General features: G+C 41.0%; 2 protein-coding genes across 2 annotated transcripts; both read left to right on the top strand.

The window, feature by feature from the left end:
* The first annotated feature begins 103 nt into the window (after positions 1–103).
* LOC9642507 (probable pectinesterase 53) lies at positions 104–1,314 on the top strand. The gene is made up of 4 exons (XM_024676170.1): positions 104–336; positions 384–534; positions 868–1,100; positions 1,161–1,314. Exons 1-4 carry the CDS (start codon positions 104–106, stop codon positions 1,312–1,314), a joined length of 771 nt encoding a protein of 256 aa, XP_024531938.1.
* A 4,865-nt stretch (positions 1,315–6,179) lies between these two features.
* LOC112346672 (pentatricopeptide repeat-containing protein At4g33170-like) lies at positions 6,180–8,964 on the top strand. Its single transcript, XM_024676169.1, has 2 exons — positions 6,180–8,386; positions 8,688–8,964. Exons 1-2 carry the CDS (start codon positions 6,180–6,182, stop codon positions 8,962–8,964), a joined length of 2,484 nt encoding a protein of 827 aa, XP_024531937.1.
* The last annotated feature ends 15,467 nt before the right edge of the window (positions 8,965–24,431 follow it).

Below are 24,431 nucleotides of genomic sequence, written 5' to 3'. Positions count from 1 at the left end.
GTTTTTATTAATAAAATTAACATGCGCATAAACCATATTCAACTCTCCCAAGAGCGTTTAAAGAGGAAGTTTCCTCCCATTTTTAATCTTGGAGATCGTTGCAATGTTGAGGGTGATTTTCCTGTTGGGCTTATTGGTTCTTTTGTCTCAGCATAATCTATGCAAAGGTCATGCTGAAGATGATCTTCACCCCGCTCTTGTCAATGCGAATGAGAGAAAGATCGACGTTTATGTTGGGCCGAGCAGCGATTTCAAGACGATCCAGGCCGCCATCGATGCTGTTCCACTGGAGAACAAGCGGCGCTACATAATCCATGTCGCCAGCGGAGTTTATCGGTAATCACTATAGCATTACTATCATTAATGCTTGTGTTCTCTTGCAGCGAGAGAGTCACGATTCCAGCAAGCAAGGATTTCATCACGCTCTTGGGCGACTTTGATGACAAGTTTGCGACGATTGTTGTGTCCGCTGGAAACGAGCCCACACTCTCAGTTCAGGCAAAATACTTTGTTGCGCAGTTCATCACATTCAAGGTACTTCCAAGTTCTTGTCTCTTCAACTTTTATTAATATGAAGTTTAGAACGATGCGCCATTTGTTTATGCTGGAGCCGTAGGAGAACAACAAAGCAACACCGTAGCCGTGCAAGTATCGGGTGACTTTGCGGCGTTTTACGACTGTTTCATCACTTCGAGCCAGCATACGCTCTCTGAAGACCGCGGCAGGCATTTTTACAAGAGGACCTTCATCCAAGGCAGTATAAACTTCATCACTGGACAAGGAAGGTCATTATTCCAGGTAAATATGAAACTGAAGAAGAATTGTTTCGTCCGTGACGCTTATATGATCAATTCTTTGAGTGCACAGGAGTGTAATATCGTCTCCAACTCGAGGAACAACACTGGAGGGATTACTCTTCAGTCTAAGCCAGAGGGATCATGGGGTTACTCGTTCGTCAACAGCTACTTTGGAGGAACTGGGCAACTGTCTTTCGGCCACCCTTGGAAAGATTTTGCCCGCGTTGTGCTTATCAGTAGCTATTTTGACGAAGTTGTAACTCCAAACAACTGGGACAGATGGCCATACAACAATGGCAATGGGTATGAATCTAGATATTGGCTCGAAGTAGGCATGTAATCGTTTTTTTGTGTGATTTCCAGGAACGTTTTGTTTGCTGAGTACGATAGTCAGGGTCCAGGGGCTGTCCCCACGAAGCTTGCCAATTGGGTGAAACACTTGAGCGAAGAAGAGGCTCAGGACTACAGCAGTATTGCGTTTGTGGATGGGGAAGAATGGCTGTTCTTGGAAGTCTAAACTTATAATTTTCACTAACAATTTTCACTAACAAGCTAAACATGTCTAAATTCCAACTTCATAATATAAGCAAGATCTAACCGCAGCTTCCAACTTGCATGGCGTTTGAAGTTTCTCATTTCCTAATGATATGTATGCTTTTGTTTTGAGATTATCCATGTCCAAGTGCAACAAAAAGTGTCCCACTTATCCACTTATGGGAATTGAATCCGCTCCAAATCCGGATGGACACAGCACTATGACAAGTAATTTTTAAGAAAGGCATGGTTTGTAATTAGGAGCGGATTACATAAAAAATCCGGGTAAGTTTAGCTGCCTCTTGATTTCATCCAAAGTAGCATTTCTCAGCATTTTGTCATACCTCATTTATATGGAAAGTAAAATTATAATTAAATGCCATATATTCAAAACTCTATAAGCCAATTACTACTGTAAAAAGCACTTAATATTCTAATTTTTCTTCTAGTTCGATTTAAAACATTATTAAGAGTAATTCTTATATTATCTCTATCTTCATAATTTCTTGATTAAGGATAAAATAATTAATATTAATATTAAATAATGTTAATGTAATAATTTTTTTGTTTTATATTATTATTTTCATACTCCATTACAACTGCTTATTGATCTCTTGGAGTTTTACTAGATAGTATATTTCTAAGTTTTTGTGAAAGCTGAATTATAATAATTACAATTTCATTTTGTATAAGTGTGTTTTTTCCTCTATACTCTAAAGTATAATTATCAGGAGTAACAAAATATAAAAAATTAAGAAAATTTCATAATAAAATTTTAAGTTTACAAGAAAATTAAGTGTTATGTATACAATATATCTAAATTACAAAATGACAAATTAATAAAAATAGAAAAGGATAAAATACTCAAGATAAACTTTTTTATTTTAATTTTATTATATTTTATCAAATGAACATTATATAGTCAGCTTCAAAAATATTTTTAGATTATCTATCTAGGAGATTGTAGTAAGAGATCAGAACCTAAAGGAATCTAAAATGAGGGGAATGTGGCAAAACATGAAAAAAAATGAAAAGTCTAAGATGGTGGGCATCATTATAACACAAGAATCTCAAACTTGGTGAAAAAAAAATTGGCTTGCAATCAGGCATTGACACCCAATAAAAATAGCCAATAGAAGAGGCTCGCCATCTTCTTGTTTGCAATCAAATATAGGAACATAGTGATCCCATTGAGAGGTCTTGATGAAGTCTTCAACTTAGAACAGCCTAGCAAAATCTATGTGCAAGAAAAAGCTCGCCACCTTCTTTGGCGAGCTGGCTGGTAGAATCTTTGTGTGGATGATTATAAACATGCGTAAGAGATGGTGGAGCATGGAGGGGAGTTAGAGGCCCAATATCACAGTTCTTGGAACTATTTGACCATTCCAACTTCATATCCTTATTATAATATAGTAAGAAAGTTTCCAACAGCAGCTTCCAACCTGCATGGCGTCTGAAGATTCCACAGGCCGTTTACACACGTACTAGTTCTTGACTATATCAAGAGCAACAAAGTGTACGTGGTAAGAAGTCAAAGCCGAGTGAAGACGATTATTTAGACTTCGTCCCTTCCAACATCTCGGTGCTATAAATTCCCCAAACCACACCCTGATCTTTAAGAAGCTAAAGAAGTTGGAGAGATCTAGATCATAGTTTATAATCTGATATCACAATTCTGAGATCAATCATCATGGCAAGCAAGTCCCAGCTGATACTCTTGGCGATGTTTGTGACACTCCTCCTAGTGGGAGTGGACGCCCAGCAGCGATGCAAATCCGGATGGAACTGGGATGGTGAGAAGTGTATCCAGTGCCCGAAAGACTGGTACTGGTATGGCAACGGTTGCCACCAATGCCTCTCCGGATGGAAGTGGAGTGGAAGCAAATGCGTGAGTTGCCCAAGCAGCTGGTACTGGTATAGAAATGGCTGCCATCGCTGCCCTCCTGGTTTGAGCTGGAGTGGTGGTGGAAGCCGCTGCATTAGGATGTGATCACACAACACTGCTGTAATATGAATTCACCACGGCATTTGCAGGAATAAAGATTTTCTGTAATAAACCTGGAGTTTGAAGGAAAACTGTGGCATTTGCAGGAATAAAAGCTCTTGCAGCTTCGATTGTAGCATTCCCATTAGCCGTGTTGAGGAAGAAATCCACCTGCAATTAGAGTTTTTGAGAGGTGGCTTTTCTTGGTTTGATCGGTTTGGAGATGTTAACTTAGCCCCCCTTATTTTGACTCAAAGTTTGCAACCTTTGTAGTTTCTCCGTAATTTCTTGTTGCATAGACTATGAAGGGACTGTCCAAGAGAGACTGGTGGGCGGCGAGGACATTTGAACGCAAGGACTATTGACTTCGTATTGGATGCTACGCCAAAAGATCTGATGGCTCTTGTCGTAGACATCCCCATGCATTGTCCATTATGCTTGGCTGCATGTACTCAACTTCATATGGTGGAGGATTATTCGTCTCAAGCTCGAAGGAGACGGCTGTAAAGCTCAGCTTACACATTTAGCATGAACCTTGGAATTTTTCACATGGTGTAGAAATTGTCTCTTTGTTCAATTTTTTGCAGTTAAGAGCTTAAAATAAGTAGAAGTTGAGAAGATTCCAAAAGAATGTCCGAATATTCCAAAAGAATCTGATCTGGAAGGTGGGAAAAAGTTGGTTAGGGCAGTGGAAGAGACGGAGCACGAGTGGAGTGCAGAGCCAGAGCTTGAGGATGTGCAAAGGAGCAGACATGGTTATGGGGTGGCTGTGAGTGAGGTGTCCTGAGCAGGTTTGGCTTGCGAGCAATCAGAGAATACGCACTGCATTGTGGATAGGCATGACTATGCCTCTTAGCTGATGTATTGGCAGAGTTTCTTATGAACCAAGAGCAATTTATTTCTCCATTGTAGTTTCAGAAGTGTTGATTTAGGATTAACTTGTGTGTGCTTGTAATAGTTGTCATTTTGATGACAACTACTACACAAATCCCAAGTCAACACTTCTGGAACTACAATGGAGAAAGAAATTGCTATTAGTTCATAAGCAACTCTGCCAATACATCAAGTAAGATGTGTAGCCACTTCTGTCCACAATGTGGGCAGATAGTGTGTATTCTCTGATTGCTTGCAAGCCAGATTTACTCCACGTGACACCTCACTCACATCCTCTGTGTGACCCTCGCTCTACTTAGCCGTGCTCCACTGGATCTCTTCGCGCAGATTCTTTTAGAATATTCAAATATTCTTTTAAAATCTTCTCAACTTCTCATAAAGCTCTTAACTGCAAAAAATTGAAAAAAGAGTGTTGCAAGTTCTCCTCCCAACCTGAGGCTGCTCTGATCACTTGTGCATGATGTTTTGAGCTTGCCTATAGCAAGCACACCAAGCCATTCCTGAGCCATGTGTGACCCATCATTTAGAAGTTGTGTGTCATGGATTAGTCATGATGCTCATGTGAGAAGTTTATCCAATAAATATTTGACACATGGACATGAAATTTACATCAAAGTTACATTTTTTACAAATTGCATGCCATAAGTCAGTCAGGAATTGGCGGCATTGATAGTGAGTGTTCTCACAACTTCATCTCAAGAGCAATGCTGCAGTGGCTGGGCTTGATGACTAAGGAACCATTGGACGTCATGGTGGCAGATATAGCTCTTGTTCTTGTTCTTCCAAATCTTGCAAAGTCATTCATAGTGATGACAGATGCAAGTGATGGTAGAATCAGTGCTGTGCTCTTGCAAGACAATCATATAATTGTTTTTGAAAGCCATAAATTTTCAAGTGTTGAATCTCATTACTCAGTTTATGATAAAGAATTTATTGCCATGATTTATGCTTTGCAAAAGTGGAAACACATTCTCTGGGGGGTGGATTTTGAAGTGCATACTGATCATCATGTGTTACAACATTACCTCACTCAACCAATTATGGATAAGTGACAGGCTTGCTGGTTGGCCTTTCTCACTAATTTTCATTTTAAGATCATTCATATTCTTGCCAATAAGAATTTAGTGGCTGATGCACTAAGTTGGAGGGCACACATTAACGCTATTTCAGTGGTTCTCACTTTTCCACATAAGCATATGACTGATTTTTATTTTAAGCCTATTTATGAAAGTTTTAGAAGGAAATCAGGACTATACATTTACGTGAAGCTCATGAGAAGCTATATGTCACTCACCCTGGTTTTCCTAAAATTTATGAAAGGGTAGACGGATGCTTATTTTTGTGCAAGGGTGTTTAATTTGCCATATAGTGGTACAAAAAAGTGGTAAATAGCGTTGATACACAATGCCCTACTGGTTTACTACATCCTTTAGAATGGATTTTATTACCATGAAGTCAACGCAAGAATGATGCAGTTCTTGTGATCGTTGACCGGCTCACACAGCTTGCTTATTTTCTACTGCCCCAGTATATGATAATCTTCTCATGCAAAAGGGCAACCTCCCGCATAGCTGCATAGCATCTTCAAGAGTCCTATTTATCTCTTCAGTTTGGCCATCCGTTTTTGGGTGCGAAGAACTAAACCTCAAATCCATTCTCAGAATCTCAAAGAGACTCGTCCAAAAATTACTTGTAAGCTTAGGATCTCGGAAACAATCGACTTTAGAAGACTATGAATCTTAAAAACATTCTTAATAAAAAGATGAGCCACTTAGTAGACAAGGATTCGGAACCACTTTTGTGGATGGTCGAATTAAGCAGCCTCTGGAGAGACGCACTAAATGCCACGTGGGACACCACGTGGATAACTTATGGATCCTTGGGCGACTGGCTTGCTTTGCTTGCCACCACTATGAGAATTGAAACCTTTGATCTTTTCCAAGAGTCAAATGGTCAACTCTAAGTCCAAAATGCTTCTTCCGCTGCAAGAGGGGAGGGGCATTGCCATCGACGCAGAGGAGTTTGGGGCTCTTGTGTCAAGATGTGGCAGATCCAATGCCCTGGAAGCAGGCAAGCGCTTGCACGCTCTGATCGCGCAGCTGCGATTCCATGGCCGACATTCGCCTACCAGGATCGGTAATCTTCTCGTGGACATGTATGGCAAATGCGGCAGCGCGCACGACGCGCGCACAGCATTTGATGCCATCGCCGACAAGAACGTCTTCTCTTGGGGCTTCTTGATCGCGGCCTATGCTAGCACGGATGAGAGATTTAAGGTTCTTGGGGAGATGTGCTTGGAGGGAGTGAAACCGGACAAGGTGGTGTTCCTTAGACTGGTGAGGTCTTGCTTGACGCTGGAGCATGGCAACCTTGTTCGATCGCTCCTCGAGGAGTGTGGGCTTAGCAGGGATTTGCAGATTGCCACAGAGCTTTTGAGGATGTATGGATCACTGCAGGAAGGCCGAATGGCTAGAAATGTTTTTGAGAGTCTTGGACAGAAAGATCTGGTGGCCTGGAACGCGATGATCGATGCTCATGCCCAGTGCGGGCAATGCAAAGAGGCATTTGCAATTTACGAGAGGATGCCTTTGCAAGCGGACAAAGTCACCTACACGACGCTTCTTTCATGCTGTGACGATCTGGGCGATGGAGAAGAGATACATGCTTGTGCAGTGAGTGATGGGATCGAATGGGACGTTGCCATGTCCACTGCATTGGTGCGTTGCTACGGTCGCTGCGGAAATCCAGAGAAAGCAGTGGCTGTGTTTGAGAATTTCTCAGGGAACAAGGACGTGGGGATGTGGACTGCGATGATCCTCTGCCTCTCTCAGAACCAAAAGATCACGGAAGCAATTCAAGTTTTCCGAGAGATGGAACAGCAAGGTTTCCGAGCAAGCAGCTTTACGTTGGTTGCTCTCCTTCAGGGATTGTCGAGCTCTTCGAAGTCTGGGTTTAGCACAGGCATGATAAACACGATCAGCTCGAGAGCCATGGAGTATCTGTGTTCTACTGGAGGAGATGTTTCGACCAGGGACGATCTAGTTGTTGCTACAGCACTGGTGAAATGCTTTGGAAGTCACGCGAGAATCAATGAAGCTGAGGAGGTGTTTGAGAGATTTCGACTCTGTAGATTCGACTTGGTGCTCTGGAATGCCATGGTATGGGCTTATGCCGAGACCAGCCATCCTGAAGAAGCTCTGTTCGTGCTGAAAAAGATGGATCTGGAAGGTGGTAAGGCTGATACGTTCACGTTGGCGACTGTTTTAACTGCGTGTGCTACCAGTTGCGAGCATGCATTGCTACAAACGAGCTTTCTTCATGATCGAGCGACCAGTTTGGGGCTTGGATCCGATCCAGTCGTGGTAGCAGCACTTATCAACTCGTACTCCAAGTCCCAGAGGCTCGGCCTTGCGAGGAGCGCTTTCGAAGGACTACCGACAGACAAACGAGATGCAGTGGTGTGGAGCTCCATGATCATGGGATATGCAAGATCAGGCCACATCCAAGACGCTCTGGAGATCTTCTCCAAGATGGATCATCCGGACAAGATCACAATCGCGCAGGTGCTGGATGCCTACGCGGACCTGGCATGCCTCAGCCAGTGCAAGGCCGCTCATCGGGATTTCGTGTCGCCAAACCAAGAGCTCGAGTCGGAGACAATGGTGGCGAACGCTCTTGTACACATGTACGCGAAGTGTGGGAGCCTGGACGAGGCCAGGAGAGTTTTCGACAGGATGAGTTTGCAGTCCAGGAACATCGTCTCGTGGACTGCCATGATCTCGGCTTACGCCCAGCACGGCCGGAGCTCCGAGTCGATGGAACTGTTCCAGAGGATGCAGCAGCGAGGAGTGGAGCCGAATCAAGTGACTTTCATCAGTATCTTGAGCTCTTGCAGCCACTCGGGCTTGATCGATCATGCAGCGTACTGTTTCTACAGCATGGAGCAAGATCACAGCTTGGTGGCGTCCCAGAGTCATCTGGTTCATATGGTTGATCTTCTCGGACGGGCTGGGATGCTCAAGCACGCACAAGAGATTGGGGAGTCTAGCTCTTCTCGCAAAAGCGAGGAATTGCTTCCGTGCGCGATGGTGGAGAGCTTGCTTGGAGGATGCTACACGCAAGGAGACCGAGAGATGGCCTCCAAGATTGTGGGAAGAGCGCTAGAATCTCCCTCGGCGTACGTTAAATATTCCAACATTCGTCAGGTCCAGGTATCTTGAAACCGTGCTGGCCTCGAGCGTTAGTCGTCCACACCTTTTTACATACATCTGGAGAAGCAAGTTCCCCAACAAACCATTCCAATCAAATCCGCCCAAAGAGATTTGCTCGTGGATCCTGAAAGAGCGCTTGGAGGAGACGATCCAGAAGTCCAGAACATCTCAGCTGTCACTATGGCGAATGATTGGAGCGCGGTGGAGTGGACCAAGTCGTCCGGCTCCAGCATTCGATGGAAGAATTCGATGAAACCTTGCGTCCAGGAGCACGGACATTGCGATCGATGCGGTGGAGTTTGGGGCCCTTGTGTCGAAATGTGGGACGCATGCAAGCGCGGCTGCAATTCCATGGCCGCCACTCGCCCACCAGTATCGGCAATCCTCTGGTGGACATGTATGGCAAGCGCACGACAAGCGCGGGGCATTCGATGCCATCGCCGACAAAAACGTCTTCTCTTGGGGCTTCAAGATTGCGGCCCATCCTTGCAGCGAGGAGGTGGATGAAGCCGGACACAAGGTAGCGTTCGTTAGCCTGGTGTAACGCTGGAGGAGTGGCCTTTCAGGGATTTCGCCACATAGATTGCGAGGAAGTATGGATCGCTGCAGGAAGGTTGACTGGCTGGAAAAAATTACAGAAAGATCTGGTGGCGATGATCGATGCTTATGCCCAGTGAATTTGCAAGTTTGCCTGCGCGTGGGATCGATTGGGACGTCGCTATGTCCACAGCACAGGTGAAAAGCTTTGGGAGTCGCGGGAGGATCAATGAAGCGGGCTATGCCGAAGAAGCTGCTCAAAAAGGAAGGCTGATAAGTTGTGGAGTAGATAAAAGCACGACTGGATCGGATCTAAGCCCCTGCTCGATCGTCAAGAAAGCTCAATAGCTATAGCAAATGCATGCTCGCAACCGCTCGCAACTGGTAGCACACAATTGGAACATCCAAGACGCTGGGCCACATCCAAGACGCTATGGAGATCTTCTCCAAGATCGATCATCCGGACAAGATCATAATCGCCCAGGTGCTATGCGAATCTGGCACGCCTCAGCCAGTGTAAGGCCGCTCATCGGGATTTCATGTTGCCAAACCAAGAGCTCGAGTTGGAGACAATGGTGGTCAACGCTCTTGTACAGGAAAGTTTTCGACAGGATGAGCTTCACCGTGTGCAATGGTGCAGAGCTTGCTATTGGAGGATGCTACAAGACCGAGAAATTCCAAGGTTGTGGGAAGAGCACTAGATTTGCTAGTTACGATGGTGAATTTGCTTGTGGCAACGGTAACTGCCAAACTCATGAATGCACGCAACAAACCCTACTCTTTGCTGTGAAATTTGTTTCTTTTAAGAACTTGTGAGACTGCTTTTAAGTATGTTTTACGAAAACATGGCACCAGTTGAGAGATACAATTGCAATTGCTTGTGCTGCATGGAGCTCCTTGCAACTCAATGTTAACAATAGAAACAATAAGTTTTAGGGGCAAGATGCTTACCAATCTTGACACAGTGTAAGATCACATCACGTTCTCCCTGGGCTTGGAGATGTTCTTCAACACATGGAAGTAAGTTTTGCAAACTTTCAAGAACCTACAGGTATTTATTTCTTGCCAGTTTAATTTTTCTTCACTCACTTCAATGTAGGTTAAGTAGGAATGAAAAAAAGAGTAGAAGCAACTGTTCATCAAGGCCTGGAGGTACTCTAATCTTGTCTTTATTTTCTGTTGTTTTCACACATTTAGCTTTTGGCACTAGAAAATTTTGGCACTAGAATTGTACTGACTCAGTACAATTCCAGTATTCTCCAACCTTGTACCTGGCAAGTTCCTCATTGACTATGCCATAAAACTCTCAGCCAACCCCAAATGTTCGCAGAAAATTAGGAGCTGGAAAGTCATCCATTGCTGCTGGACACACAAAAGCTACACTTAGCTCTTACTAGCTTGGGGCTGCATTTGAGTGTCTTTAGGAGTGCAAGTTGATGTTTGAACACAGTTTTTCTTTGTTTCTTTGTTTCTTTGATATAGTTCTTACAGGTATGCAATTATTTTGTTAATCTATTATGGAAGGTGAGAGCTAAAAGTTTTGGTGATGCTGTTCTTGGCTGATCTGGTTGTTTGTGTCTCCCTCGCAGGTACATGGGGTTGGGAATGATGCAACAGTGCAAGCCAGAAGTGGTGGGGAGAGAACACTGAATTGGCAATTTAAGAGAATTTACCATGTCAAGCCTTATGATCATGTTCAAGGTTACTTGTCAATGAACTAGAGTTTTATTGTTAGATAGATGAAAGGTTGTGCAAATTGTCATTAAGCTTTGCAGCTTTATCACCATTCTTGGTTGGACATGCTTCATGTAATAACTTTAGGATCATTCTGACTATGGCTGAATATAGACATTAGTAATCTCTCTAAATTTATATTTCGATTTCATTGTGGCTTTGAACATCTTTGAAAACTCTTTTTCTATGTGGTCTAGTGTAACTGGATAATTTTTTATGTGAGGTCCAACCATGCACTCACATTGCTATATATATATATATATATATATATATATATATATATATATATATATATATATATATATATATGTATATTCTCTTTTATTTTGTGTGTCTTTCAACTCTATCCTATTAAAACATTTTTGAAGAGGATCATGAGCTCTCAGGACCTCCTTAGTCATCTTGGAGCTGTTCACAACTACAACCAAGCTTGAGGTGGATTAAGGGTCCCTAACTATTTGCGATGCTTGGAAAGTGACGATGCAGCGGCTCCTGAGAGAAAGAAGTGAACCAAAAACTGGGAGAGGCCTAGGACCTGGTGGAAGAGGATGACGATCAACTTGCAATTTGGTGAAGTACAAGTAGGAGATTATGAAGAGCAGAACAAGAATCAAAATAACAAGCCCTATCTCCAGATTTAATCCCAGAGTAGTCTCAACAAGAGGGATGAGCCACTCCACAGGAAACAAGCCTATGATAGTAAAATTTAAACGATCATAGTTAAATGTTACTCAATCAAGTTTTGTGTCCAGAAGTTTCAAAAGTTAATTGGTTGTTTGCAATATTGCAAACTCATAAGTTTCAAACAGGACAAATGCCTTGTTTCCCAGCATAGAATTCATTCATTCATTCATTGTTTACATGGTCCTGCGGAGTACCCCATGAAGAATTTGAAATGGAACTTCGAGAGCGATGGTAGTCACGTCTTCAGCCACGTCCTTGCCAACCTCAACGTCCCTGTTGTCATCCTGGTTGCTGGCCACAAACATGCCATAATCCACTTTCCTTGTTTATGACCATCTTTGAGTGTTCTTGTTTCTCACAGGCCAAATGTGGTTCATTGTTTCATCAAATGCTGTATACATTCTATTATACAAACGACTACTACAACTTCCATAGCATCCCGTTTGCATCATGATTATTTGAGAACGTTGCTGTGATCCTAGATAAACGTCTTGCTATGTACAGTTTAGTTGAAATATTTCCCATTGTAACAAGACCTGTAGCACGGCTTGAAGCATGTCCTCGGAGCTCGAAAGCGATTAGCTCTCCCGGACCATGAAATGGTTCCAGTCCTCTTGTACGAGCTGCAAATCCACGAGCTTGGAGCGGAGGCCCTGGCCGCAGTTGGCATGCATGGTGCAAACTCTTTCCATGTCGCTGGCTGGCCCACAAAACCACCGAAAACATCCGTTGGCATGAACTGATCTTGGCTCCTATGGCCTGGGTGGAGTTTGATCCTGTCGAAGACTAACCTCAGTTCTTGAAGAGCTCGATCGTCCGGTTATTTCATCAATCCCGGTAGTTGCGAATATCCTTGTCGTTGTCATTGAAAAAGTAGCAGGCCAGCTCCACGTAGAGAGAATTGATGTTTGAACTTAATGCCAGAAAACAAAGAAAGGATTCCAAATGTTAAAGGTGGAAGTTTTACCGTGACGAATCTCTAAAAGAACGCTCAGAAACGATATCTTCTTCCTCAATATTTTCAAGTAGTCTCAGGTCATGGTCCTGAGGAGGATGAGCTTCTAGTCATCTCTTGTGCGCAGATGGATCCAACATGAAGATCGTATCGTCACCGTCTTGGCTGAAGGTCATAATACATACGTACCGTGGATTGGGATCACTGACCGGATCATATTGTGGACTTCTCTTGTGGTCGTAAGCGTGAGAGGGCCGATGGTTCGACATCTGGCTCTGCGCATATACGAGAACGGTGGTTGTAGTTAATCGGCCTTGGCCCAGGACCACTTGATCATGACCTTCATGGAACGTGTGCTCGTATGGCCCAGGGGAGATCCGGAAACTGGTGTAGCCATACGTCGTATCCTCCTGCAAGGATGTTAATTCCAAAAATGTGGCTGGATGTTCTTGTTCTTCTGCTTCTAATCATCGCCTCCTCATTCTTCGGAAAATCGCAAGCTCAACACAGATAGGAAGGTACCACCAGAACCAAAGGAATATTGGTGCCAGTGGCTCCGGAAAACGATTGTCATTCAAGTCAAAGACTGGATATGTTTGGATCAGCGCACTGATATATAATAGTCCGGCAGTTGAATTCCTCATTCATACAGAGATTTGCAGCTCAACCGGGGACTTGCGACAGCTGTTAGCTCTGAAGCCAGCTTGCTTGCGATTGTACCACCCTTCTCCATCAGGTCGACCGAGTTTTGATCCGGTGGAAGGCTCCAATCAAAGGCATGAATCAGGCTTGCAACTGCAAAGGGGATGAAACGAACAGCAACTGGATGCCCCGGGCACATCCTGCGTCCAGCAGAAAATGGGATCATCTCCAGCTGCGCTTCTTGTCCGACCACCTTGATCTCGGTTCCTTGAAAGCGTTCAGGACGGAAGTCTTCTGGGTCAAGCCAGTGTTTTGGATCTCGTCCAATTGCCCAGATGTTGATGAGCACAGTGGACTCTTTCGGGATCCTGTAGCCAGCTAGAACAGCTTCCTTGGGATTAAAATGAGGGACTCCAAGTGGGCCTGTTGGATGAAGTCGCAACACCTCTTTCAGGATTGCGTGCATGTAAGGCAAGCCGGGGACATCTGAAGGCCTTAGGAGGCGCTCGGTCCCGATTGCCTCTTGGATTTCTTCCTGCGCTTTTTGCATGACAGGGGGGTTCTGAATCACTTCTGCCATCGCCCACTCTACAGCTCCCTTCATGTCGTCAATTCCCGCTACAACCAGGTCCTGAAACAAACATCCGACATAGCCCTGATTAGAAAACTGTCCATGGAGAACTTTGCGGATACTTAACAGTGACGAGGGCCATAATTGATATATCTGAGAGATTATTATCAGCAGCGTCTTGCAGAGACAGAAGCACATCCGTCCAGTCCTTGGGAATGAATTTCTTGCCCGAGGATTCAATGTTGAGTTTGCACTGTTTGTGTTCTTGGATAATACCAGCAAAGAGAGACTCCAACTTTGGCATCAGATCATCCCTCATTCTCCGGTTCACTCCATGGAGATCAAGACAATCAAGTGGCGGTATGAACTTCCCGACATTGATGCTCAGGGTTTGCTTCTCAATCAGGCTGATCAAATCCACAACCGGCACATCTCTCTTTCCAAACAGAACCTGGCAGAACGCACCAGAGACAAACTTACCAATGAAATGTTTGAGATTGATGACTTTGGAGGCGGTGGCAAGACGTCCAACATCTTTGACCACGAGCGCCATTTCAGATTCTTGGTAAGCAGCAGCAGCATCCAGCCTGCTGGGATTCAGCAAGTGTCGAGCCGTGATCATCTTCAGGTTCTTCCAGGACTCTCCATAAGGAGCAAGCACAACATCTTTCCATCCGAAGCTGAAGTATTCTCCGAATTTTGAAAGTGGCCTGTAAGCAAACTCCACATCATGAGCTCTCAGGACCTCCCTGGCCATCTCAGAGCTGTTCACAACTATGTAAGACACAAGCCCGAGCTTGATATGGATTATGGGTCCATAGATCTTTGTGAGGCTTGCAAAGTGACGGTGCAGCGGATTCCTGAGAGAAAGAAGTGATCCTAAAACTGGGAGAGGCATAGGACCTGGTGGAAGCTGACCATGTTGAGCTTGCAATTTTCTGAGGAATGAGGAGGCGATCATGATTAGAAGCAGAACAACAACAAAAGCCAGGCACATTTTCGGAATCAAGCTTTGAAGTGAAAAACCTAAATCCATCATCTGATTTTAACTTGACAATTAATGAGCCAAGTCAAGTCCAACTATATGTATGGTTGGTACTGATTGATTCCAATGTCCACTCTTTCATGGGCTGACTTTTGGTTGTTGAGTTAATTAATTGAACTATCTGTGATGGTTGAATTGAAAAATGTTATAACCAAGAATAGATCTTTACCTATTGTTCTTTGAGAACATCTGCACTTATTGCCACATGTTTTAACTGCTCGGGCACAACCCTGTGAAGGCCGCATACACACCTGTTAACTGCCAAAATGGGCTTGCACCCAAGTTGCCTATTCTATGTGGTAAGGGGCTGGTAGAGGCTTTTTGTATAGGTTGTGGCTCAGGCATTAACAAGGATTGAATTGTTGGTCACTATTGTATCTAAATTAGTTCTTCTGCATATGCCCTTTAAGTAACTTAACATGGCTGCTACCAAATAAAATATAAGTTACAATACTATCTTTGTCACAAATATGATTATAGGCATCGAAGTTACTTGTTGACTAGTCCTTTTTCCTTATTCCTTTGGTTTATTATGGTTATTATTGACCTGAACCATAATAAAGGGTTCAGGTCAATATTGCTGAACCCGTTATTAGTCTTTGCCTAGAGAAATTGGTAATCACATGTACATTTAGACTAGAAGGGCACTAAGGAAGGAAATTTTAAATTATTATTTAGTCAAACATACTTGACATGGTGATAAGAAGCTTATGTTGTTAATTTGCACTTGCTAGTGTTAAGAACCCTTATAATATTAAATTTGGTCCCTCCATATTGCTAGATGATAGCTTATTGTGTTTACTAAATACCTTCGCTATTATGCCCTTTATGTTAGTCCTATTCAATCCCAATTGTTATATGTGGAAAGTGTCTAGATCTGTTAGTTTTACATATCTATGGAATGTAGAGATTATCTATAACACAATGGTTTTGGTCCCATGTCCAAAGTCACAATTTCAAACTATTTGATATTTAATAAATTTCAAGTTTGTTCTAAAGACTAACTTTTGGTATTAAAAGTGGAAACTTAAGGCATAGTCTAGCTCTGTTTGCATGCCTATTTTTGTTCTATGTGCAATTTGGGTCTAAGCTTAAGTTTCATATTATGCTAGTTAGTGGAGAGTCTATATCCTCACATTAGGTCGCTAATATATTGAAATAACACTAAACTATGTTTGGCTCTATTTTGCATATTGGTCTTGGAATTGGGATATTAGATGCTCTAGGACTATTTCAAGTTGCTCCATGCTTTTGTTTTTTTATTTCTTGGGTTGTATATTCATAAGTCACTCTATACTCTAATTTCTAGCTCCATACTTAGGAGTTTGGCTTCATTCCTTCATTCAATTGCCCAAGGTGCTAAAACTTAGGTTTTGCTCCACTGTCCTTGGACACATGGCATGTGGCATATAGCATATAACATATGGCATATGGAGGATTTAAGTTCTGCTTCATGGTTATTTTATGGTAAATCACTATAGGATAAAGGGTGGAAAACTGTTACATTTGGTATTAAAGAATACATTTCAATAAGTACTATCCAATAAAATTGGGCAACTAGTCTTGTTGCATATGTAGAGATGAAGATGATGATCTGAGTGTGTACACATTTAGGTGTTAAGGCTTTACTTGGGTATGGATTTTGGTTACTTTTTATACTATATTATGTGAGCTCACTTTTGGGCTCATAAGATGGATTGAGATGTTCTGTTTGCATGAGTTTGCATTTGGGCTTGTGAGGCATATTAATAACTCAAGGTTACACTTTGAGTTGGTAGGATTAATGTTAGCTTATCGGAGGTTATGAACCATGTATTATAGGTAAAAAGAAAACCTCTCTTAGGTTAGTTATGAGTGGCAAATATGTTGGTCCATAGTTGTTTAGCATGGCACTAATGGATCCTTCCTATGTATGATTAAAAGTGGATCAAGATTGTAGAGTAATCTATTGGTTCAAGTAATCATTGTTGTGCCCTCTTATAACTTTTCTTGGATTGAACTAAAAGTAATGTGCACATAGTCTTGAGGTTTGGTCAAAGTCAAGACCAAAAAGAGAGTTATCAGGGATAAAGGATTAAACATGTAAATCATCTTCACTTCTTTGAAAGATAATTTGGCAACAAGGTGTGAAATCATTACTCATATTCAAATTATACAATCAAGAGTCCCTACCTTGATGTATATTAGTTATGATGGTCTTATAAATGGTGAGTTATGGGATGGATAACAGTGAAGCACTATACCATTTTGTCTATGCTTGCTATTGAAGATTTAAGTTACAATGCTAAATTCTTTTTTAGGGAACCTTGTTATTGCTCCTTAAGTAGTTTAGTGTTGGATTAGTTTTGAGTTTGGTAAAAAAGAGTGTGGCATGAGCATATTTATGTTATGAACAAAATTGATGGTGTTTGATGTTGTAAATCTCGATTGGTGGGGTGTAACATTTATGTTGCATTTTGTCAAATAGAGTTGGCATTTCATACTTATGTAGACTTTTAAAGTAATAATGTACATTTGCTTGTGGTATTATTCTATTGATGATTAAGTTATTGTGATATTTATATCATATCTATGTGATAATGAGTAATGTGCTTATGAAGTTGTCTGGTTCAACAATGATCAACCCCAAAATAGTTGATAGTGAAGTTAGTTTACTTGCACGTAGTAGCATTGTAGTAGCTTTGACTGGATTCTCAATAGTGATCCATTATGCTAAGATTATGTCGATACTTTAGTTTTTAAAGGGTTGCTTATTGAGATGTTGGAAGGGGTTATAACATTCACTTGCTATGACTTGTTAGTTTATTTGTTAGCACTTGGAGTAAATTATTAAATGGAGAACATGTGTAGTTGAGACATTGACATTACTAAAACTTGTGCTAGTGGAAATGGCATTGTTATATTGAGTGATGAAGAAATTTCCTTAGAGCTTGTTTTCCATGTCATTTTTCTTGTTAGTGTTTTAGCTTTACATTGGATTTCAAATGTGATTAAAGAAGAGTATTAGTGCAATATGAATATCTGAAGATATGGTTTTCGTGATCAGGTCTTAGGTATGCATTTGCATTTTATGGATGTCAAATGTCAAATATATAGGCAAGATATTCAATGCTTAGACATACTGTTGAGTCATGAAAATTTGTGTTGAGGTGAATCTTTGTAAAGTTGTAAGTAAGAAAGTTAGTTGAGTTTTGAAAGTTTGTAATTTTAGATTGAGAGTCATTTTTTTTTTAGAATGGAATTTTTTTTACAAATTTTTCTTAGGCTTTAACAATGTTTGATTTGTTGATCATTTTGCTTGAAAACCATTCCGTTTTCATAAGCTAATACAAACTAGTGAAGGGGTTGGAATTGAGTTTGGTTAGCTTAAATCTTAGTGAGTAGTTTGTATGATGTGACCTGAAAGGGAGGCTAACTTTTGGGGTTAAGGTAATTAAGTTGGATAGAGTCTGAAGTTAGTGTAAAAAAGTGGCTATTAAGCTTTTTTAGAAATATGACCCTTGTGCCTTTCTTTTATAATGTTATGTTTAGTGGTAGGTTACACCTTATATTTCGTTAATGCTTTATGAGAGTAATGAGCTCTCACTAATTTTAACTTGGTCTTGGTGGCCCTGCACCTTGGCTGAAGATAGGAATGTTTAACTTAGTTGTTTAAGGTTGAGATGTTAATATCCGTACTATAGCTTTGTCTATTAAGAGGTTATATACCATATGAGTCTATCTTATGGTCTTCACTTTAGTTTAGACTGAGTGTTAATTATGTATAGCTAGCCTCTTCAAAATTTACTTAGAGCTATGGCTAAATGTGTTGGTGAGTTTACGACAGTTCAATTGGATTCAAATGGTTATTTAGTCCATGTTTGTCCGTGTTCCTATATCTAGTACCTTGAGTGTATCTTTCTATTGGACAAGTATATGACTTGATGGCATGAATTTAATGTTTGGGTCTTGTGAAAGGTAAATTAAAGAGTGATTATTGGTTGTTTTGTAACTATTTGTATATTTCATCAAGGACTATTGACACTTGTTTAGCTCGATGATGATTTAATAGTGATAGACTTACTTTACCAAATGGTGTTGTGGAAGATCATGTTATTAAACTTACATAACTTTTCCATGTTGGCATGTTGATTCTACCTCTATCGATATTATTTGGTTGTATTTAGTCTATAGTGTTAGATTATATTGAGTCTTGGATGTGGTGAATCACTCTTTAATGATATGTTATTTGTAATTGAGTTTTACTAAAGGTTTAATCCCAGATATTGAGCAAGGTATTTTTGACTTTGGTTAACTAAGTTACTAAAAAGCTTTGAGTGGTAATTCACTCTTGTTTTATATTAGTTTTGTTATGGTGTTCATGGAAATAAAATGATGCCTTGTCATTGATATTGTTGATATTGAAATTAGAGTGAAATGACATATCTCTCAATAGAATTGATATTGAGCTTCATTAGTCTCGATGCAGTGGTGTTAATGATTTGGTTGTAGCTTTGTGCATTTGTGTATTTGCTAGTTAGCAACTATATTGATATTAAAATAAATTGAGTGGAAAATTTGAGTTAATTATGCTGTAGACAAGATTATTTAGTAGGGGTTGGGCTATACTGCTGAATTTTTCCTTGAAAAGTGATTTAATCATGAACTATAATAGCTTTACGAGAAGAAAAGTTAGTGATTGATATTGAAGATATTGGTTTTTTGTTAGATTTAACTCACTTTATAATAAGTGCGAAAAAATTGTTGAGCATAAGCTTTGTTGTGTTTGGCTTTTAGATTGATGCAAAAATGCTTTTTATTAGCTTTAGTATTATATAGTTTAGTTTATGGATATGTTGAGGAGAATATTATGGGTTGTACCATGATTTCTTTTTCAGCATTGAATTTAGTTCATGCAAAATTTATGATCATTATTAGGCAAGACTTGGGTGTAAATATTTTTGAGTTTTTGGTTTTTTGAGTTTTATACTCATTGGTCCATTTGTTAGGAGTTGTTGGGGAGCTTTTTAGTTTCGATATTGAAGTTAGTATTTGCATATGGCAATCATTGGTGATGATTAACTATCATCTAGAATAGCTAATTATCCTTTTAAAAGGTTTTATTTGATTATTGTTAATCTAAAATGATTTGCTATTCTTCAGGATAGTGAATTCTTTCTTTGACGACGATTATACATATCTTTATTGATGGAATAATCTTTCATAATATTTAGTTGTTCTTTTTGATGGCTTATGACTTTTCACATTACCATATGTTCTTTGTGGTTTATTTTAGATTGGTCTCTGAGGTTTGAAACATTGGTAGGATGTTTGTTGCGAATGTGACTTTGGATATTGAAAGCTATATGTCAGCTAGTCCTTTTGGACATTCTTTCCTTATTGTCATGACGGCAAGAGGTCAGTATTGCTAGATTCGTTATCAATTCCCACTTGAGCTAGATGAGAAATTGGTCAATGGGGGGGAGGTGAGGTGAAGCTTGTGTCCCTATCCATCGTGGTCGATATGGCCGAAGTCCTTCATGGGGAGTTTGCGGGACTCAAGGAGGTATATGTTTTGTCACTTGTAAACAAGTGGTGCCAAAGCCATAGTGGTGGTTTCCATATCCATTTGTCTTTGCCAACCTCACTTTCGTGTCTAAAGAATGACTAGAGAGTGTATTCTTGAGCGATTTTTCCTTTATTCCCTCTTTTCGTCAGCATGTCCACTCTAGTGTGATGATCAGTCATGACTAGACCTTTGAGATTGTTGCCCAAGCTAAGAGGTTCTTGTCATTGAACATCCTAGTATAGTGGGCCTTCTAGATCTCTGTTAGAGTACATCCTCTGAGAACATCAAAGAGTTCTTGATAGAAATGTGTGAAGTGAGTGTGCGTTCAATTGAGTTTGTCAAAGTGGGGGTGTTCGTTGTGCTTCCATTTCCAGGTGTCCAAGCGTTTGGTCTTCCCTTGAAGGAAGCTACCCCAGAGTGTCGATTCGTAGGTGATAACTGTGCTTCCTTGTGAGGGATTGCCATGGCTCCCTCCCAAACTTTCTATATTGCCGAGCATTCCTATAATATATGTTGTTATGTCTCTTTTGCTCCACAAACATTGCACGCTGTGTTCAGGAGGTGTATTGCCACGAGTGAGGGGAGTCATTCTTGTTGGGCTAGCCATATGAAATAGCAATTTTTGGTAGATCAGCGGCCTTTCCAGATCTTGTTCACACATTGTAAGTGGTTCCGGGGGAGGATCTATTAAGCTCTTGCTTTTTGGATAAAAATGGAATGAGTTGAGGGGCGAATCATTCATTGGCCGAGCTTGGTCTTATATTAAAAGAACCCCTTGCATGTGTCCTTCCATTCCCACTCCACTAGGTCCCACTATAATTCATCTAGGGTTTAGTGGCAAAACCAATAGAGTCTAGCATACTATCACTCCAAAATCGCTGGGTTTATGCATGCAATCTTCTTCTCCATCTGGATGATGCAGATAGGCTGGGTAACAATCATGTTTGAGAGATCCTCATATTCTGGGGTATTGATGGGAAGAAGTCATCCCGTGTGTTCCACCTCAAAGATCAAGCCAGATGTCCTACTTGGGAGTGTGTAGATGATAGTGTCATTTAGCTTCCACCATCAATGATTTGACATATTAGGTACCTATAATGTCTCAAGGCACGCTTGGTGGGCTTTATGGAAGGTAGTTTGGAATTTTCACATCCTATGTTTTGAGATGTCTAGCCTATAGAAGGCTTTGATTTGGTCGCAGTTGTTGGCCGTTTGATTCTCTTGGATCATGGTATTAGCCTCTGTGAACGTGCGCATGCCTGCTTTGTGTAGATCTCTATAGGTTTGGTCCAAGCCTCGATTTTCAATTTCCCACGACTTGGAACCACTTGTTGAGGAAAATTGGTTGTCGGTCCAACTATTCTTTGGACTGTAGTTGTTTGCGTTGTAGCTTGGACTTGAATTAGTTCCAGATCTTGAAAAACTTCCTTGTGAAGGTGTTGGCATCTGGCATTTTGAGTTTGGTGTCTAAGAACATCCATTGTTTATCTAGTGCCCAATCCTGTTGTGTGTATTCTTGGCAATCTGGGAGGATCTTAAGGAATTGGTGGCATAGTAGTAGCCTCCAAGGTTGGTTTCCTAGCATGAGCATCCTCATGAAGATCTTGAAAGGAGGGCCTTGCATTGTTCCTCAATATTGATGATGTTCAGTCCTCCTTCGTGCTTGGGCAGTGTGACCAATTGCTAGTCCACTTTGGCACTTCCTCATGAGACACAAGAGGAACCTTTCCATACATATATCTTGATCAGCTAGTTCATATCTTGGATTGTCCTTTAATTTAAGTTCCAACAGGACGTGAGAAACAAGATTGCACCGAGGAGGATGTTGTTGGCTACAACACAGTGTGCCGAGAAGGGCAGTTTCCTGCTTGCCCAGAACTTGAGTTGGTCCTATAATTTTGTGATTGCCTTGCAGTTTTGAGGTTCAAAAACATAGTGATATCCTATTTAGAATCCGAGCTATCAAGTGGTCTCGTCTAAGTGTACCCACTTGAAGCCTATTTCAGTTCCCCATGTGGATGGTTGGTCTTGTGATAACCAAAGCCCCACCGATTTGGACTAGTTCACTTTTGAGCCCACTACTTCATTGAAAAGGTCAAAGTTCTACTTTAGACGTGATAGATTTACTGGTGATCCCTTTGCTACTACCCCTATGTCATCTGTGAAGGCTAAGGAGAGAAGGTCCTTGTTGGTTGTCGAGAGCATATCCTGTAATGAGTTCTAACAGCCAGGGAGGGACATCCCTATCAAACCACCAGGTCGTATGAGGTAATACACTAGGGCATCTACAATAAATAAGAAGAGGTAAGGGGCAAGGGGGCAGCCTTGGTGCATGGATCTTTGAAGTTTGAACAACTGTCCTAGAGTGGCATTGATGGTGACTTGGCTAAACGTTGTGTAGTACATAGATGCTATCCAATTGATGTATTCCTATGGGATCCCTATTTTGCACATTATGGCTTGAAGGACTTTCTAGTCTACTTGGTCTTCATGTGCATGATGAAATCTTTAGTCATGGGGTAGCTATGGTTGACTGGCCACATCACACACCTCTTTTTCAATGTTCCTTATTTCATTAAAAAAAGGTGTGATTATGTAAACAATTTTAGCTACCTGTTTATAGTAGTTTATCTAAACCTTACTGACAGGTTTGATTTCTTTGCTTATGAGGGTTGGGGCCTCTCTCTATGCCAATTGTAGGTAGGGGTTATCATCTTTTGTAAATTGGGTGACACCCAAAGCAACAAGAGTGGTTACCTCCATTGGTCATTTCCTTGTTGGTGATGGCAAGAAGTGTCTAAGTTGGTAGTGTATTTGCATTAGACAGAGAGGTTACTTTAATTAATTTAAGTTAGTGCATTTCTCACAAAGTGTGAACATCATGAACTTTTCCTAGAGGTGTTTCCTTGGTAGTGTTCTAGACTAAAGTATGCATTGACGAAGATATTGATCTTCCCTAAGGGGGGAAGAGTATTGCAAATGTAATTATGGGTATTAAAAGTTATATGTCGGCTAGTCCTTTTAGATATTCTTTCCTTACTGCCACGACGGCAGGAGGTCGGTATTATGGATCTTTTATCAATCTCTGCCTAAGTTAGTTGAGAAATTGGTTATCATATATGCACTGAGATTGGAAGGGCACTAAAGAAGGAAATTCTAAGTTGGCATTTTATCAAGCATATTTGACATGGTGATGAGAAACTTATGTTGTTAACTTGCACTTACTAGTGTTAGGAACACTAAGGAGCAATAGAACTATAACACAGAGCAACTCTTGAGCATATAGCCCAAGGAGTGAAGTTTCAAGAGCACAGAGTGACTTGGAACAATTTTAGAGCATTTGGCATCCTAATGCTAAAACTAACATGCAAAACAGAGTTAAATGGAGTTTGGCACTATTTTAGCATACTAGTGATCTAATACGAAGATATAGGTACTCCACCAGCTAGCATGGTGGGGAACTTGGACTTAGGCTTAAGCTAGACACAGAATAAAGACAAGCACGCAAGCAAGAGCCAAACTATGCCTCAAGTTGGTCGGCCATGCTTGACCTACCCACTATCCCTACTATACATTTGGAACCCCTTAAGATAGTATAGTAGCTTGTATTTCATTTAGTAGCAACCATGTTAGGTTACCCAAAGGGCATATGCAAGAGAACTAATTTAGATATAATAGTGACCAACAATTCAATCCTTGTTAATGCCTGAGGGACTAGCATAGGAGGGATTAACTCTATTAGCACAAGAGGGATTAATAAAAGGTTCAGCAATACCAACCTCTTAGTAGTAAGGAAAGAATATCCAAAAAGACTAACCGACAGGTAACATTGATATTTGAAATCATATTTTCGACACTCTCTCCCCCTTAGGGAAGATTGATATCCTCGTTAATCCATACTCTTATCTAGAACATTACTAAGGAAACTATTTCAGAAAAAGTTTACGGTGTTTATACTTTGTGAGAAATGCACCAACTTAAATGAGTTAAAATAACCTCTTAGACACTCAAACACCTTCTAACTATTGCCGACAAGAAAATAACTAACAGAGTTAGCTACCCTTGTTGCTCTGGGTGTCATCTAGCTTACAAAAATGTGATACACTTCTGCCTACAAGGACATAGAGGCCCCAACCCTCATGAGCAAAGAAACTAAACTCATCGATAAGGTTTAAAAAGACTACTATAAATAGTCAGTTAGAGTTGTTTATATGGTCACACCCTTGAAAAATAAGGAACATTGACAAAGAAGTGGGTGATGTGACAAGTTGATAGCAGCTACCCCATGATTAGAA

Source organism: Selaginella moellendorffii, unplaced genomic scaffold (assembly GCF_000143415.4).
Source record: "Selaginella moellendorffii unplaced genomic scaffold, v1.0 SELMOscaffold_16, whole genome shotgun sequence".
Taxonomy (NCBI): domain Eukaryota; kingdom Viridiplantae; phylum Streptophyta; class Lycopodiopsida; order Selaginellales; family Selaginellaceae; genus Selaginella; species Selaginella moellendorffii.
Note: the sequence above shows the minus strand (reverse complement) of the source record. Positions and strands in the feature narration are given on the sequence as shown.

What these genes read in the sequence shown, in the direction of transcription:
- LOC9642507 (XM_024676170.1), top strand. Translation starts at nt 104, where the DNA reads ATGTTGAGGGTGATTTTCCTGTTGGGCTTATTGGTTCTTTTGTCTCAG. An exon ending in GTCGCCAGCGGAGTTTATCG is followed by an intron (nt 337 to 383) that starts GTAATCACTATA and finishes GTTCTCTTGCAG; the next exon opens with CGAGAGAGTCACGATTCCAG. An exon ending in CCATACAACAATGGCAATGG is followed by an intron (nt 1,101 to 1,160) that starts GTATGAATCTAG and finishes TGTGATTTCCAG; the next exon opens with GAACGTTTTGTTTGCTGAGT.
- LOC112346672 (XM_024676169.1), top strand. Translation starts at nt 6,180, where the DNA reads ATGCTTCTTCCGCTGCAAGAGGGGAGGGGCATTGCCATCGACGCAGAG. An exon ending in GCGCTAGAATCTCCCTCGGC is followed by an intron (nt 8,387 to 8,687) that starts GTACGTTAAATA and finishes CCTTGCGTCCAG; the next exon opens with GAGCACGGACATTGCGATCG.